The sequence below is a fragment of the Oratosquilla oratoria genome, chromosome 12 (genome assembly GCF_046742065.1).
Source record: "Oratosquilla oratoria isolate Oo_2021 chromosome 12, ASM4674206v1, whole genome shotgun sequence".
Classification (NCBI taxonomy): domain Eukaryota; kingdom Metazoa; phylum Arthropoda; class Malacostraca; order Stomatopoda; family Squillidae; genus Oratosquilla; species Oratosquilla oratoria.
The window spans coordinates 56,857,638-56,875,966 of NC_134788.1; the positions used below are offsets into that span (position 1 = coordinate 56,857,638).

The following is an 18,329-nucleotide window of genomic DNA, read 5'->3' on the forward strand; positions in this document are numbered from 1 at the left end:
CTACTCTTCCTCCCAATTACTGTCTGCTGCCATGGTTTCAATGGCAGCATCTGTTGTGTGAAGATGAGAAAGTCGTGTTTTCTATTGCCAATAAACGTTAGCGACGAGCACTCCGTGGATCCTTAACCCCGCGTTGTTTACGTTACGTAATCCAGAAAAGAGGGCACTCGTTACGCTAACCCCCTATGCGTAGCAGAGTAATCTGTGACGCCACAATGAAAAAACGATGGCCATTGGCGCTCTCTGTCAAGAAAATCGCTTTCGAAAAGAGGTGAATGAAAAGAGCCGCTGCGAAGGAGTTAAAAGTTAGCCATGCAGGATGCCAAGTCCATCTTGAGGATATGGCCAGACCACGCCCTGCACGCCGTTGCCACGTCTAGATTCCCCTCGTCGTCACCACATGAACTTGATGTGCCGCCTTCCTGGCATAAGTTGTGTGTGTATGCTTAGTGTAGTGGCGCAAGTTAAGTGTAATGGCGCAAGTTAAGTGTAGTGATCTTGTGTCGTCTTAGTAATCGTATCGGCGCGCGAGTGTGATGTGGCAACAATGTATGGTTGCGGTTTCCAATGTTTACATAACAAACCCATCGTATTTATGTAAGCATGTGTTTTTCCTTTTGAAGGCAAGCTACCTTGCCTAAGATCCTGTCATATGTTAATATAAGCATGCGACTAATGTGCATTTTTAGATTGAACCAAATGTAGGGTTTAATCTGTTGTTGTCTACCTCAATAGTCGTATAGTTAGGAGTGTGGTAACGTACTCCGTGGTTTTCGATTAAGTTCGAGTTTTCCTTGTCTTCTTTATCATATTACTGTCTTGTCTCTCACTGTTTCTCTCGCTTGGCAATATGTCTTCCAACCACAGTATAGATGAAGGACCCGTCTCCGGTAGGGTCAGAGTCCTCACGGCTGAAGGGCAAGAGGCCTTTCAGAGAGCGTCTGATCAGCATGAAGAGAGGGTAAGGGCGAGTAGAGAAGGAGTACAAGCCTTATTGGAAGAACCGAATCATAGTCCTTGGTTGTATAAGGCCCATGCTGTGTACCAGGATACTGTAAAAAGGTATCTGGAATTCTTAATGCGTGAACGTACTTCAGAAAGTCTGGTTCGTGCTGAATCAGTGAAGCACGAAGACAGGGATTTTCAGGCAGCTTTTCGTCAGGTAATCAGTAATTATGCTTCCTCTTCCCCAGTTGATGTCACGGAAGAGGAACACCACACTGAACCGTTTTTACAAGATGACCCGAAGTCCAGTCAAGTTCCTTTATCCCTCGTCGACCACTCTGAGTGTTGTATGCCCCCTTCCATGAAGGGCAGTTCAAGAAGGTCGGTTAGGTCAGGTCGCTCCAGTAGCACCAGTGTTAGTGTTGCAAGGAAGCAACGAGCCAAGGTGGAGACCGCTCGTATCAGAGTCAAGTTTGCCGAACAGGAGGGTCAGCTTATGCAAAGAAAGGCAGAAAAGGGAGATTTTTGCGTCTACCATGATGCCTACGTACACCATGTGGATTTCTGCAGGGCTTGTCGCACCAGGTCAGTGAGCGAGAGGAAGGTTGTCTTTAACGTTCATGGTGTGTGCAACAGTTGTTGCAACGGTAACCATCCTCCTTCCAGCTGCAAAGAGAGAACTTTCTGCAAACTCTGTAAGGCCCATACTCATGTGACTGCCTTACATCACGATGAACCCAGGTCGAAGAGGAGTTCGACTCAAGCGGTTACACAGCATGGAAGGGAGGTTGCTCAAGATAAAACACCTCACTCCCCTGTAGTCAATCAAGTGCCGCTTCCAAATGTTCTTACCCCCATAGTAAAGACTCAGGGAGGTGAGGATGCTTCGGTCAATTCCAAATGTACCTTGATATGCAGTAACCCCACCTCCATGAGTAAGTCCTGCGCCAAGACCTTCTTGGTAAAGGTCTATCCTGAAAGTAAGCCAGAGCTCGGAGTGTGGTGTTATGCCATCCTAGACGATCAGTGCAATTGCTCTTTAGCAAGGTCTGAGTTTTTCGATTTGTTTGACAAGCTGAGCAAACGGGTTTCATATCGTCTAGCTACCTGTGCAGGTGTAACGGGCGCTTCTGGGCGCACCACCAAAAATTACACCATCGTGTCTTGGCATAACTCACAAGAGGTACATATCCCTCAGTTAGTGGAATGCGACAGCATTCCCAATGTAAGAGAAGAGATACCCACCCCCGCCATAGCTCGTGGTTATCCCCATCTGTCCGATCTGGCCGAATGTATTCCACCTCTGGTTCCTGAAGCTGAGATTCTACTCATCATTGGTCGAGATGTGCCTTCAGCTCATTACATTTTTGACCAGAGAATTGGACCTGTCAATGCCCCTCTAGCTCAACAGACCAGTCTGGGTTGGGCAATCATTGGGGAAGTGTGTCTCCATGGCACTTGTAGGCCTCCTGTCATTAGCAGTTTCAAAACATCCTTTGTACATGATAGACGTCCCTCTATAGTCGCACCATGTGGTAACCAGATTCATGTTTCTGAAGTAAAGGATGATTTGTTCAAGGTAACCAAAGATGATGACAAGGCCGCCCTGTCGATTGAAGACAGGAAGTTCTTGGATGTTATGAACTCAGAGTTCCGCAAGGATCAAAGTGGTCATTGGGTCGCGCCACTGCCTTTCCGTCCCAATGTTGTAGCCACCAGTAATAATAGAGACTTTGTGTGGCACCGCACACTGTCTCTCCATCGTAGCCTCAGCACAAAGCCGGAAAAACGTCAGCATATGATGGCCTTCATGCAAAAGATGTTAGATCGTGGGCATGCTGAGGTTGCACCACCATTGAAGTCTGATCAGAAGTGCTGGTATCTTCCATTGTTTGGGGTGTACCACCCTAAGAAACCTGACAAGATCAGGGTTGTGTTCGACTCTTCTGCCAAATCCAGAGAGTTCTCCCTAAATGATATGCTGATGTCAGGTCCTGATATGACAAACAGTATTCTCGGGATTCTTCTACGTTTCCGTCAGGAAGCTGTAGCAGTGGCAGCTGATGTAGAACAGATATTCTACAATTTCAAAGTGAAGACTGAGCAAAGAGATTATCTCAGATTCTTCTGGTACAAGAATAATGACCCTGATGAAAGGTTGATTGAGTATAGGATGACTGTTCACGTTTTTGGGAACACGCCATCTCCCGCCATTGCCACCTATGGCTTGCGTAAGTCTGTAGAAAATGCCTCTCCTGAAGTTCGCTATTTCATAGAGAACAATTTCTACGTGGATGATGGGTTAGCATCTCTGCCAGATGCGGAGACTGCTTACAAGTTAATCCAAGACTCTAAGTCAGCACTCCAAGAAGGAGGACGCCTGCGCTTGCACAAGATCACTTCCAACAGTAAGGAAGTGCTGGAAAAGTTTGCCACCAGTGAGCTGGCCGATAACCTTCAGGAGCTGAACCTAACTTCTGACTCTATGCCTATGCAGTCTAGCCTGGGCCTCTTATGGGACATCCAAAGAGACGTTTTCGTCTATAAGTTCATGGATTCAGACAAGCCTTCGACAAAAAGAGGGATACTGTCTGTTGTAAATAGTCTGTTTGACCCCATGGGATTCTTAGCTCCAGTAATAATAGTGGGAAAACTACTCCTAAGAGAGATAACCAATCTAAAGTGTGGTTGGGATGAACCCATACCAGCTAAGATCCATACCAAATGGTCCAGATGGCTAACGTCCTTAAGGGACCTCAAGGACATAAGCATCAATCGTCAGTTTGCTAGTATTTCTTTGTCTCAAGCTCACAGGATAGAGCTTCATACCTTTTCAGATGCTTCCAGAGTAGCAGTAGGAGCTGTATCATATCTTAAGGTTTTCAGTGATACCAAAAGCTACCAGGTGTGTTTTGTGAGGGGACAAGCTAAAGTAGCTCCCAACCATGGTCATACTATTCCCAGGTTAGAGTTGTGTGCTGCAGTGATGGCAGTTAATCTCAGCAATTCCATCTCGGATTGCTTGGACAAACCCTTAGACGCAAGACATTTCTATTCTGACAGCATGATTGTCTTGGGCTATATTCATAATGAAAGGCGTAGATTTCATGTCTACGTGAGTAACAGAGTAGACCACATTAGGTCGTCCACCGAACCTAACCAATGGCATTATGTACCTACAGATTGTAATCCAGCAGACCTGGCTACCCGTGGTCTTGAAATAACCGACCTAAATCAGAGTGATTGGTTGTCAGGTCCCTCAAGCTTATTTGAGGATGTTGTATCCACCAGTGGAAGTTTTCCTCTTGTAAGCCCTGAGACAGATAAAGAAGTAAAGGTATCAGACTACACAATTGAGTCTGAACCCCTTGTTAGTGCAAACAAAAGCAATGTAGAGCCTGCAATTGCGTCATTAGCTCAGAGGTTCTCTAATTTCTCCTGTTGGAGGAGACTTGTAAGAGCGGTAGCTCTCCTTAAGCATATAGCCCGTTCTTCCAAACAAGGTAACAAGTGTTGTTCAGGTTGGCATATGTGCAACAAACATAAGTCGCCCGATCAACTAGAAGATGCAGCTGATTTCATTGTTCAGACATACCAAAAGGATTATTTCTCGTCTGCCATGACTAAATTGCAAGGTGAAGTTTGTTTACCTCCTTCCAGTCCCATTGCATCTCTGTCTCCTTATTTAGACCAGAAGGGCCTACTTCGTGTAGGAGGCAGGTTGAGTCAAGGCGGTGATGTACTTGGTATGCTTGCAAGGCCTATTATTATTCCAAAGGAATCCCACTTAGGCTTGTTGTTGATCCGTCACTACCATGAGACAGTGCACCACCAAGGGAGAGTGATTACAGAAGGAGCCGTCCGTACAGGTGGTTTCTGGATTTTGGGAGGGAAACGTACCATTTCTAAGGTCATTTCCAAATGCGTCACCTGTAAAAGGGTAAGAGGTAAGGTGTGTGTTCAGAAGATGGGAGACTTACCCGTCGATAGACTTACTCCCAATCCGCCATTTTCCTATGTAGGAGTTGACCTTTTTGGCCCCTAGCATATAAAAACTCGGCGCACTAGAAGTTCCTTCCTCGAAAGTAAAAGATGGGGCGTTCTGTTCACCTGTCTTGTTTCCAGAGCTATCCACATAGAGACTGTAGAAGAATTGAGTACTTCTTCCTTCATTAATGCCTTAAAGAGATTCATTTGTATTCGTGGCCCAGTTAAGATGATGCGTTCTGACAGAGGCACGAACTTTGTAGGTGCTGTCAAAGCACTGAACTTGCTTGCCATTACCGATGAAGGTGGTGATGTCAATAGTTTCTTGTCAAGTCAAGGTTGCACTTGGTTGTTTAACCCTCCTCATGCTTCTCACATGGGTGGAGCATGGGAGCGTATGGTGGGGATAGTCCGCAACATCATGAATGTGATACTGACTAACCATCACCCCAAGGCATTAACACATGAGGTGTTAGTAACCTTCTTTGCAGAAGTATGTAAGATCGTGAATTCCAGACCTTTAGTTCCTGTTTCCTCGGACCCTAGTAGTCCTTTCATTTTGTCTCCGTCCATCCTTCTCACTCAGAAAACTGATATTCCTGTAACTCTTCCTGAAGAGATAGATATTAAGGCAGTATACAAATCTCAATGGAAGCATGTCCATCACCTTGCTGAGGAATTCTGGAAGAGATGGAAGAAAGAGTATCTTTCCTCTTTGCAACCCAGAAGAAAGTGGGTCACTTCCTCTCCAAATGTAAAGGTGGATGATGTAGTGTTGGTAAAAAATCAAGTGTCCCCAAGGACAGTGGCCCTTGGGTATTGTAAACAAAGTATTCCCTAGCAAGGATGATTTAGTCAGGAAGGTCCAAGTAAGAGTTGTGGTAAACAACAAAGCCCATGAATATGTAAGACCCATTTCTGAGCTTGTGTTGCTAGGTCAATAGATTTGGTAATTTTCCCCCCTAGAAAATTAGGAAGGGAGTGTGCCGTTACGAGAGGTAACGGGGCTTTTTTATATGTCCGTGTATCCCCATGTTTACATATCTTTTTGTCGTAAGGCTCGTTTCCCCTCGGAAGAGGTTTCAATTTTGTTTTTTGAAATGCTTTAATTTAAGTATGCTGCGAGCAGAAGCTTCGTCTGCTTAAGAATACTATCGTTGTAAGTTGTCTGCAAGCTGTGCTGCAAGATAGCATCTCATTATTTGTACAATGTTCACTTTAAGAATTAGACTTAAGAAGGTGTGTAAGAACCGGTTGCGGTGGTGTGATGTCACGTCACGCCTCCAGCCAGTGTGGTTTGAAACGCCTTCAGTTGTATACCCGCTCCCTTCGCGGCCTACTCGTTTTTTCATCTACTACTTCTACTCTTCCTCCCAATTACTGTCTGCTGCCATGGTTTCAATGGCAGCATCTGTTGTGTGAAGATGAGAAAGTCGTGTTTTCTATTGCCAATAAACGTTAGCGACGAGCACTCCGTGGATCCTTAACCCCGCGTTGTTTACGTTACGTAATCCAGAAAAGAGGGCACTCGTTACGCTAACCCCCTATGCGTAGCAGAGTAATCTGTGAAGCCACAAATTACCTAAGGATTTTGTTGATTTTATGTAGAATACATAGTGGATGAGGTTTTTGTTCTTCATATAGCAACAAAGGGAAAGAAACTTAGGCTACATAGGAAACAGGCCCAGGGTAAAAGAGCAATCATAGCAAGGTATAAATGCAAGCAAAAGTTCAGCATCATTCATATAAGATATTTCAAATAGTTTTTTTTTTCTGACAATTTTGGGAATCTTTATTAACATATATATATATATATATATATATATATATATATATATATAAAGATTATATATATATATATATATATACATATATATATACATATATATATATACATATATATATATATATATTTATATATATTTGAAGACAATTTTTTGCAATAGAATATGTCCAGAATGATGTTTAGCTTGGCAATGTTTGACAATGGTAGGCCTACTAGCAATGTTCAAAAAAAAAAAAAAAAAAAAAAAAAAAAAAAAAAAAAAAAAAAAAGAGGGTTGCACTATACATGCAGTCAGTTTATACACAAGTATACAAGAGTATATATATAAGTATATATATATATATATATATATATATATATATATATATATATATATATATATATATATATATATACATACATATATATATACCAGTGGCTTTTCTCCCTTACAAGGAAGGTAGCCAGAAAACAAAGGCATAAAATCCACTCCCACCCATTCCATTCCCATATATTCCACTCCCATTCACCCCCGTTCTTCCCTTTTATATTGTACCTACGTATATATGTAACTATGAGAAAGTAAGGATCAGCCAAAGCTATTGTCTTGTTATGTAAATGGGAGACTAAAAAACGAACAGGAAATAGTGAAGCTACGCCAAGGGAATACAGAATACACAGAAGATTATGAAATGGCTGAAGTTATGTGCAAACACTTTTAGTTTTCACTAGAGAAAAAATACAACATTGGGTTGAAAGGAGAGAAGTGAAATCCCTCCCATGAAGGAAATTATAGTAAGATGGAAAGAAATAATGGATCTAATAATGAACCTTGATGTCAGGAAATAGCACAGCCCAGATGGAATAGCTGATTGGGTATTAAAAGAATATAAAAAAGATCTAGCAGATAAAATACGCAACATAATAAGTTGCTTGCTCAAAGAAAGAAAAATGCCAGAAGACTGGAAAAATGCTGATATCATACCAATTCATAAAGGAGGAAATAAGGAAGATCCAACAAATTACAGACTGGTTTCCCTTACAAGCACAGTAGCTAAAATCTGTGAAATAGTTATAAAAAGTAGATGGATAAAACATCTGGAGGATAACAATATACTGAATCTGAGGTCATTCTGCTTTTACTCAAGACTACTAGATATAATACAAGAAATGGATGGATGGGCCAGTTGCATTTTCCTAGATCTACAAAAAGCTCTTGATTAAGTCCCTCACAAAAAGCTATTAACCCATTAAACTCCGATGACAAGATGTCTTGTCATTTGGTCAAATAAAACAAAAAATTATAATAAAACAACAAAATGTTTGATGATCAAACAGCACCAGAAAAATATGACGTCATCAGTCCTCCTCGAGGAGGACTGATGACGTCATATTTTTCTGGTGCTGTTTGATCATCAAACATTTTGTTGTTTTATTATGATTTTTTGTTTTATTTGACCAAATGACAAGACATCTTGTCATCGGAGTTTAATGGGTTAAGAAACAAGGAAACTATAGGAGGGATGAGGGATACAAGGTAAATTATTGAAATGGATGGAGGACTTTTTGCATGGAAGAAAAATGAGGGTAGTGCATCCATGTATAAATTGAATGGCCAGGGCGACATAACACATCCCTGACGAAGTCCCACCTTTACCTCAAACCATTCACTCTCTCCATTTCTAATCCTAACACAAGCTCTACTACTGTTGTAAAAACTCCTGACTGCTCTTAACAGCTTTCCTCCTATCCCATATATCTGTAGTACCTCCCACAGTGCCTTCCTGTCTACCCTGTCGTAAGCCTTTTCCAGATCCATAAAAGCCCAAAAAACATCCTTACCTTTTCCTATAGCTTTCTCACATATCTGTCTTACCACAAAGATCTGATCTACACAACCCCTACTTGTCCTAAACCCACACTGTTCCTCACCAATTACTCCCTTTGTTCCTCTCCTAATCCTCTCAATCAAGACCCTCCCATAAGCCTTCCCAACTACACTCAACAAGCTGATCCCTCTATAACTAACAGATAATATACACAATATGATAAAATACTCACTCAAAGAAGGAAAAGTACCACAAGACTGGAAAAATGCAAACATTGTACCAACATATAAAGGAGGAAGTAAGGAAGATCCAACTAACTACAAACTAGTCTCCCTAACAAGCACAGTAGCTAAAATATGTGAAAAAGTGATTAAAAGTAGATGGGTTAAACATTTGGAAGAAAAACCTATACTAAACCCAAGCCAATTTGGATTTAGACAAGGAAGATAATGTACAACAAATCTAATCTGCTTCTATTCGAGAATAATAGATTTTATAGATGAGAGAGATGGATGGGCAGACTGTGCCTATCTAGATCTACGAAAGCATTTGACAAAGTACCGCATAAAAAATTAATAGGAAAATTAGAACCAATAGGTGGCATTGCAGGTAATTCATTAAAATGGATGGAAGACTTCCTGACTGGGAGAAAAATGAGGGTAGTAATTAGAGACAAATACTCGCAATGGGAAGAAATGATAAGTGGTGTTCCACAAGGGTCAGTACTGGCTCCAATCATGTTTGCTATATACGTAAACGACATGGACAAAGGAGTTGAATGTTATATGAATTTCTTTGCAGATGATGCAAAAATATCAAAGAAAGTACCAACAAATGAGGACTGACTCATTACAGTCAGACCTGGACACAATCTGGAAATGGACTCAAAAGTGGGAGGTGAACTTTAATATCAAGAAGTGTAGCATAATGGAGTTTGGTGCTACAGAATTTAAAAAAATTACAAAATTGGTGAAAATGAAATAAAAAAAGTGCACTCGGAAAGGGACCTTGAAGTGATAATCAGCAATGACATGACACTGGACAGACATATAAACAAAATATTAGGTGAAACATACAACCTACTAAGATCAGTGAAAGTGACATTTGAATACTTGGATGAAGAAATGATGAAAAAAATATTAGTTACATTGATTAGACCAAAACTGGAATATGCAGCAACACTATGGACACACAGTACTAAAAAGAATATAAGGAAACTAGAAAGAATACAGAGAGCAACAACAAAGTTGGCACCAGCTCTTTCCAATTTAATACACGAACAAAGATTATCAAAGCTAGAACTACCAACACTAGAGCAAAGAAGAGAAAGAGGTGATCTACTAACTAAATATAGAATCATGAAAGGAATGGAAATCCTTGACAGAAAAGATTTACTAAAAAAATGACAATGGAAAAACAAGAGGTCATGAAAAGAAACTCAAAAAGGACAACTACAGAAGAGATAGGAAAAAGAATAGCTTCCCACACAGAATGCTGGATATATGGAATAACTTAGATGAAAAAACAGTGTGTGCAAATACTATTCATGATTTTAAGAATAAACTTGATGCTGAAAGATACAAAGACGGGTCACCATGAGCATAGCTCCCTTCCTGTATAATACAACTAGGTAAATACAACTAGGTAAATAAATACATATCCCCAGACAAGCAGATAAACAAAAGAGTCAGAGAAACCTTCAATTCACTAAGATCAATAAAAGTGGCTTTTAATTACTTGGATGAGGTAATGGTAAAGAAAATATTAGTCACACTGATAAGACCAAGATTAGAGTATGCTGTGACACTATGCATACCCAGTGTAAAAAAGAATATAAGGAAAATAGGAAGAATCCAAAGAGCAATGAAAAAGATGCCCCCCAACACTTTCAAAATTGACATATGATCAAAGATTGTCTAAACTAGAACTACCAACCCTGGAAAAAAAGAAGAGAGAGAGGTGATCTATTGGCCATTTACAGAATCATGAAAGGCATGGAAGTCCTTGACAGAGAAGAATTATTATAGTGGGATAGAAGAAAAACAAGGGGACATGAGAAGAAACTCAAAAAGAAGAGATCTGAAAAAAACAGCTTTACACACAGAATGGTGATTGTCTGGAACAAATTGGATGAAACAACAGTGTGTGCAAACACCATACAAGAATTTAAGAACAAACTTGATGTTGTGAGATACAATTCAGGTCACCACAAGTATAGATCCCCTTCCCGTATGATACAACTAGGTCCTTCATTACAAGAATACATATATATGTAGCATCACAAAAGCAAGCATATTTTTCTTAACATGCATTCTATATTTTAGCTTCATTCTCACCTGGCAGTATGTCCATGCTCCTGTTCATATTGGCAATTATAGGATTCGAAGCTAAATGAAAGGTTAAACCCACTGGGACTGACTTCAGTTTCTGAAACATATATGGTAAATATCATTCTGTAGTTTGTGGATAGAAAAGGAATTTGTGTAAGAATTACTGGATCTTTGTTTCAGAAAATCAGAGTATTTTAGTAACTGAAATTACAAGTTCTGTTAAAAATTACACACGTAAAATCTAAAAGAGATCAGAGTCTTTTTGGAGGACTTCCTATCAGTAAAGCCCTTGATGAGCTGCACATTTTTACATAGGTAGAGTTATTCTATATACTAAATGCTTCTTTCCCCCCCCCTCCTTTTAAGGGAGGTAGCCAGTCAAGGCATGCACCCCACAACTCATCCCACACCCTTCTGTCACCCACCTGTTTCACTTTTATCATAGCTCCTCATTGATGAAGGGTCATCCCTGTTACCTGCCCATTGCCTGGGTCAGAAATATTGGAGCAAGACATAGCACATCTACAGCATGGCCCCAGTGCTTCATTTACATGGCAATGGTCTATATGTAAAAAATGATGAAGACTAGGAGAAATTCCTTTGTGCCATGTCAGTTTACAGTTCATTTGCAACCATTCCTCACACCTATCTCTTGCCTTTTCCCTTCCCTACTCAATAGACATTTCCCTTTCACTCAATACCCTCTTCATCCCATCCATCCATCTCATTTTTGGTTTTCCCTTCAAGTTCACTCCATCCACCTCAACTTTCCACACTCTGCTAGTGTCATACTCCATGATGCACCACTGACACTAAGAGACATGAATATGGCATCATAAGCCACATTCTAGCACGAGCCATATTTGCTTGACATCCTAATTGGAAATGCCTATTGGTGTTAAATTTAATCAATTAGTAGGTTACCTTAAATTAGATAATTAGATTTAAATATGAATTAGGCTTTTTCTCATGTGAATGTCCTAGTTACAGGGGGACTTACAAACCAGCAGCAGAGAAGTACACAACTCAGCCACCTCTGTCTGAGGCTGGAGGTTGACATGAATGATGACGCAAACAAGAAGCATCCACATTATTATAGCTGTTCTCTTTTTTTTATTTTTATTAGATAACTAGAAACTGATAACTTGTAAGCCTTCTTCACACAAAAGTAAAGAAGTAGTTAGATTGTTCGAGGCCAGGCACATAGAGGTAGGTTAGGTTTATATTTATAACAAACTAGCACTTGCCATGGCACTATGTTGTGCAGCCCTGGTATAAAATGAGGAAACATGAGAATTGGGATCTCTCCAACTCCCTTGCTTGTGCTCTGCACATATCCCATATCCCATTTACACCAAGCTAAGGTAAATTGTACATTTTTACATTATGTGATTTAAATAGTTTTGCACCTTACTATTTTGTTGCCCTTGTGAAGTGAAAAAATCACTTTAAAAGGTAAAATAGTAATTGCTGAGATTTGATACATCAACTCTAATACAGAGGCTAGTCCATGGCAGCTAGTCTTTCCTCACTCATTCTTTTCATGTGACCAAACCATCCTAGTATTCTTTCATCACCTTATCTGCTAGTGCCCTCTCTAACCCCATTCTCTTCTATCAATCTCTCCATCCTTATAACTCCCACCATACTTCTCAAACACATTTAAATTGATCATTTTTGCCTCCCTTAAGTTCCTAGTTCCCCCTCCATGCAGTGCAATAGGCACAATCACTCCTTCAGTACTGGACCTGATCATGTTTGCCATATACATAAATGACATGGATGAAGGAGCAGAGTGTTATATGAATTTCTTTACAGATGATGCAAAAATACTAAAGAAAGTAAGAATGGAGGATTGCAATTCATTACAACAAGACTTGGACAGGATCTGGAAATGGACTCAAAAGTGGGAAGTGAAATTCAATATCATGTAGTGTAATGGAATTTGGAAAAAATAAAAACAGAATATCGAGAGATTATAAAATTGGTGAAGAAGAGGTCAAAAAAGTAAACTCGGAAAAAGACCTTGGAATGATGATCAGCAAAGACATGACACCAGACAAACATATTGATAAAATAGTCGGAGAAACCTACAATTTATTGAGGTCAGTAAAAGTGGTATATGTCTATTTGGATGAGGAAATGAAAAAAAAAAAAAAAATTATCTACACTAATGAGACCAAAACTCAAGTAAGCAGCAATGCTATGGACAACCAGTACCAAAAAGAATACAAAAAAATTAGAAAGAATACAAAGAGCAACAACAAAACTAGCACCAACTCTTTCCAAAATGACATGTGAACAAAGGATGTCCAAATTGGAATTACCAACTCTGGAACAAAGAAGGGAAAGAGGAGACCTACTAACTATCTATAGAATTATGAAGGGAATGGAAATCTTAGATAAGAATGGTTCATTGAAATGGGACAATGGAAAAACAAGAGAATACGAAAAGAAACTAAAAAAAGATAATTATGGAAAAGATCTGAAAAAAAAAAAATAGCTTCTCACACAGTGTTAGATACCTGGAACAAATTAGACAAAGAAACAGTGTGTGCAAACACCATTCAAGATTAAAAAAAAGACGGGTCACCATGAACATAGTTCCCTTCCCATATAATACAACTAGGTAAATACATATATAATCTCCTTTTTTGTAGTCATTCCTAGATACCTATTTCTCAAGACACTTTTCATTCCCCCAAGAAATTTACTTGTTTCCATCACTCTGTGGTTTACGTAGGTCCCAACTCCACCATTCCCTAAATATCTAAAGCTATCCACTTTCTCTAACCTATCTCCTTTAAGACTTATTTACAACTTACTGCTAGCCTCACCCCTTGTACATTTCACTATCTTCCTCTTACCTATACATTACTTTCTGACCTAGCCATAAGTACAGTATCATCAGCAAACAACAACTGACTCACCTCCCACTTTACTCCAATCTCTCTTACCATTTCAAATCCTCTATTCATCACTCTTGCATTTACCTCCCACACCACCCCATCCATGCACTCACTGAACAGCCAAGGTGACACAGCACAATCTTGGTGTAGCCCTACCTTCACCTCAAATAATTTACTCACATCATTCCAAATCCTAAAAGCTCTATTACTCATGTAAAAGGTAACTGAATATATATACATGTAGCTGCAACATATTTTGACTCCAAGTAAACAATTCTGTTCATCAGAGTACCCAGTTTAAACATTATATCTATCAAAGCTTACATATAGTAAGAACTCATCCCAGCTTCAACCACTCAGTTACTTAGCAAATCACATACTGAGTGGAAATCTGAATGCATTCCACCCAATAAAGCTAATCCTACTGTAATAGCATCTTCACAGATGAAGCACCTGGAGATCCTCAAGGATGATTTCCTCTTCAGTATAACCCTAGTTGATAGTGAGGAAAGAATTGTTGGGTTGAATGGTATAAATATGAAATGAAGGAAGTCCATACACTAATGGAATCATTAGATATGATATGAATGTCTTGGCAGCCAATCAATTTGGATTCTATACTGGAAGATCATGTGTACTGAAACTGTTAAGCTTTCACTCAAGAGAGAAAAGGATGGGTGGATTGTGTGTATTTAAATCTGGAGAAAGCCTTAAAAAAAGAACCTCACTAATAATTAATATGGAAATGGGAGCATATTGGAAGACATAAAGAATACTTCTTACAATGGATTAGGAATGTGTGAGGACAGTGATAGATAATGATATGTTAGGATAGAGGGCTGTGACTAGTGGAGTTCCACAAGAGTCAGTACTAACATTTGTAACATTCTTGATTTATGTAAATGACATGATGTAAGAAATAATAAGCACTGACATAATTACAGGTGATGCAAAAATCATAAGAGTAAAAGATAAGGAAAATGGCAAATTGTTACAAAAGTATAAAGAATGAGTATGTGACTGAAGCATAGTTTGGAAAATATGTTCAGCACCAAAATATTCAAAACATTGGAAATAGGCAAATGTTTAAATTAGACCACCAAAGGTGAAGAATCTGGGAATGCTGGTTACAGATAACTTGTCGCCTGGCAAACCCATCAGCAAGACTGCACATGAGAATTACAGACTGATGATGAACAGAGATAATGAAAAAATAAATGAATAAGAAAAATATGTACAAAATATCATCAAGTAAAATAGAATAAAATAAAATAAAGTAGATAAAGAACATAGTTTTATCTGAATTAAAATAAACAGTGGTGGTGTGGTCTCTGGAAGAAGAAGAAGAAAAAAAAAAATCTATTGCACCTGAGACCTGCAGACTGATGGAAGCCAGTCATAGTCACTAGTTCAACCTATAAAGCATTCCAGTAATAAAATTTGTATTGTTGTCTGGTTGGGTGAATGTAGGGCACAAAATGAAGGATAAAATAAAAACAGTATACAAAAAGTAGTGACCAAATTGATACACCATATGAAAGATCAGACATATTGGATCCAAGATCATTAACAGAAAAGAGAAAGATGTAATATGATCATAGTATTTGGTCAATGAAGGGAGTTCATGAAATTGACAAAGAGGATCTCTTGGTTTGTGATGGGAAGCATCATATATCATGGAGACAAATCTTAAAAGATTTGACACTGGAAGAGTATCAAGAAACAGTTTTGTGCACAAATGCGTCAACTCCTGGAAAAGCCTAAAATATACGCCAATTGAAAACCATAACTGAACTTAGAACTAGGTATGGTAAATGGAAAGTAAGAAATACAAGATGCCACATGCATAGCTCCTTACCTGATTATATAATTAAGTAAATATGATCAGGTAAATCCAACATATATTTATACTCTTCACACTTGCATACAAATATGAATGTGAGGCTAGGGATGATAAACTGGAGATTACGAGATAGGATCCCATGAACAGTGCTTCTTCTCTGTATACTGCAATTAGGTAAATACCTGTACACTCAAATACAAAATAATGTGTTTAAGGGACCGTCAGGGGCAATTATTCGAAAAAATCTGGTACATTAACGAATTTTAGGAAAACATTTAAAAAGAATCTCTATGATGTTGGCAACACTCCTACAAAGTTATAGAGCTGTATTTCGTTTCTATCTTTTTATACAGAATAAAATAGATAAATTATTGGCAACCTCTGGCAACCCCATGCGTAACAAATATTCAATTTATTGGAATGGCGTTAATTTTTTCTATAGCTATTTTGTTTTTTGCTACAGAATTGTGTTTATGGAGGTATTTAGCAATTCCTCCCACAACCATAGATCACAAATAGCAGACCTCAGGGCATCAGTACCCATCCAACCGTGAAAGTGAAGTTACGTTATTTTGAAGCTCTCACTGTGCGTCATACTTTTGATTCCTCGCTTTTAATTTCTTCCAGTAATCATGGCACGATTAACGAAAAGCCAGCAAGCAAGGAGGAAGAATGCAGCAAAGGCCGTTGCATGCAGGACGAAGAAACAAGAAGGGAAAAAAACAAACGAAGAGGACAGCATCCAACCTTGTAGTAGTAGTTCACGAGCGAGCGGCCCCTCCCACTTTACTCCACCCCCACCACAAGTTGAACCCACACCTCACTCTTCATCTGCTAAGAAGAGGAAACTGGAGGTATACTATGCGTTACAACCATCAGAGAAGACCACAGTTGATGACGAAAACTTGATTTTTAAAAAAAGTTACCTAAAACAATTATTCACACATGTTGCGTGCTGTAAGTGCTATGGGAAACTAAAAGTCAGTTTTATAAATAAATACATGGATTTTAAAATTGACTTAGAGTGTGCAGAGTGTGGCCAAAAGTGTGGTGATTCAGAAGTGAAAGACACTCCAGTGACGAACGCCTTAGTGTATAATACAATGAATGTAGGTTTAGGCTATGCAGGGTTTCACAAATTGACTGAGAACATGAGTATGAAGCCTCTGTATAGCAATTATGTCAATTTTCAGTCAATTGCAATTAATAAAACAAAAGCAAAGGCAAAGGAAATATTGAAAAAGAGTGTTGAAGCAGCAAAACAACATTATGTATGTGATGAACATGGAATTTATGACATGAAAGTAATGTTTGATGGATCTTGGCAAAAACGAGGTCACACGAGTAGGCTTGCTGTTGGTGCTGTCATCGACGCTGAAACTGCTTGTGTTTTAGATTACGAGGTGGTGAGTAAATTTTGTGAACTATGTGTAAAGAAACAAAACAGTTTGAAACGAGGAAAAGTGAGTCAGGAAGAGTATGATGAATGGGCGAAAAATCATGAAGAGGTATGTATGGAAAACTATAAAGGAACTTCGGGAGGTATGGAAGCTAAAGCAGCTGAGAATTTATTTAGTAGGAGTTTGGACAATAATGTAAGGTATAGTGTATTTATATCTGATGGGGACAGTTCTGCCTATAATGCTGTGTGCAATATGAATGATGGAAAAGGACCATACAATGGAATTAAAGTAGAAAAAGGTGAGTGTATAAATCATGTGGGAAAGAGACTTGGCACAGCACTTCGAAGAGTAAGAGATCAAGTAGTAAAAGAAAACAAAACAAAAACAGGAAAAATTAGAAGAATGAAAGTGATGGGAGGGAAAGGAAAATTGACAGATTTTGTAATTGGTAAACTACAGAAGTACTATACTGCTGCGATTAGACGTCATGTTGGAGGAACAGTGGATGAGATGAGAAGGGACATTAGGGCGTCATTTCTTCACTGCTCATCGTCTGATGCTAACCCACAACATCAGTTGTGCCCCAAGACACCTGACAGTTATTGCTTTTACCAAAAAGCAATAGCAAGGAACGAGCAGATACCGTCCCACAAAAGTATGAAAGTAAGCTTCATACTGCCATCGGAACTTCGTCAGTTGGTTTGGGCTGAATACAATAGATTAACATCAACCAAGCTTTTATCTGCATGTCTGCTGGGAAAAACCCAAAATCCAAATGAACATCTGCATTCAAGAATCTGGAGTTATTGTTCAAAATATAAGAATGCCAACAAAAACATTCTTGAGTACAGTGTCGCCCAAGCAATCCTGGACTACAATGTTGGTTACAAAGAAGGATTTGTTGTTCCTTTTCTTGGAGAACCTTACACTCGAATTCACAAGTCTGCCCTCGAAAGAAGAGACAAGAAACGAGAGGAGGAAAAAAAAGTGAAAAGTCAAAGTGGTAAAGTGACCAAAAGCGGGGACTATGGGGCTGGCGCCTTTTAAAAACGGCGCGCAAAATTTAAATGCCTTCTCCTGTACATTTAATGTTTTTGTTCTTTCTGTTGTTATTTCTTTGGTTATCGATGGATTTTTGTCATTTTTGTTTCATTTTAAAGATAAAATTATGCTCTTTATTTCCTATATTAAAAAATAAAAGACATTTTATTTTATTTATTTTTTTCTATTTATGAAACCTGAATTTTGCAGCATCTTTGAAATGTTCAGAAAAGAAAATTCACAAAAAATCAGAGGTATAAGTTTGGTCAAATGTACA

General features: G+C 38.9%; 1 protein-coding gene across 1 annotated transcript in view; it reads right to left on the reverse strand.

Annotated features, from left to right (window-relative positions):
- The window catches only part of LOC143030414 (receptor-type tyrosine-protein phosphatase alpha-like), a 292,993-nt gene that overhangs the window by 43,290 nt on the left and 231,374 nt on the right, over positions 1 to 18,329 (reverse strand). Inside the window, exon 25 of the mRNA XM_076193561.1 lies at positions 10,863 to 10,953. Within this exon, the coding sequence (XP_076049676.1) occupies positions 10,863 to 10,953 (91 nt within the window). The remainder of the gene's footprint in view (positions 1 to 10,862; positions 10,954 to 18,329) is intronic.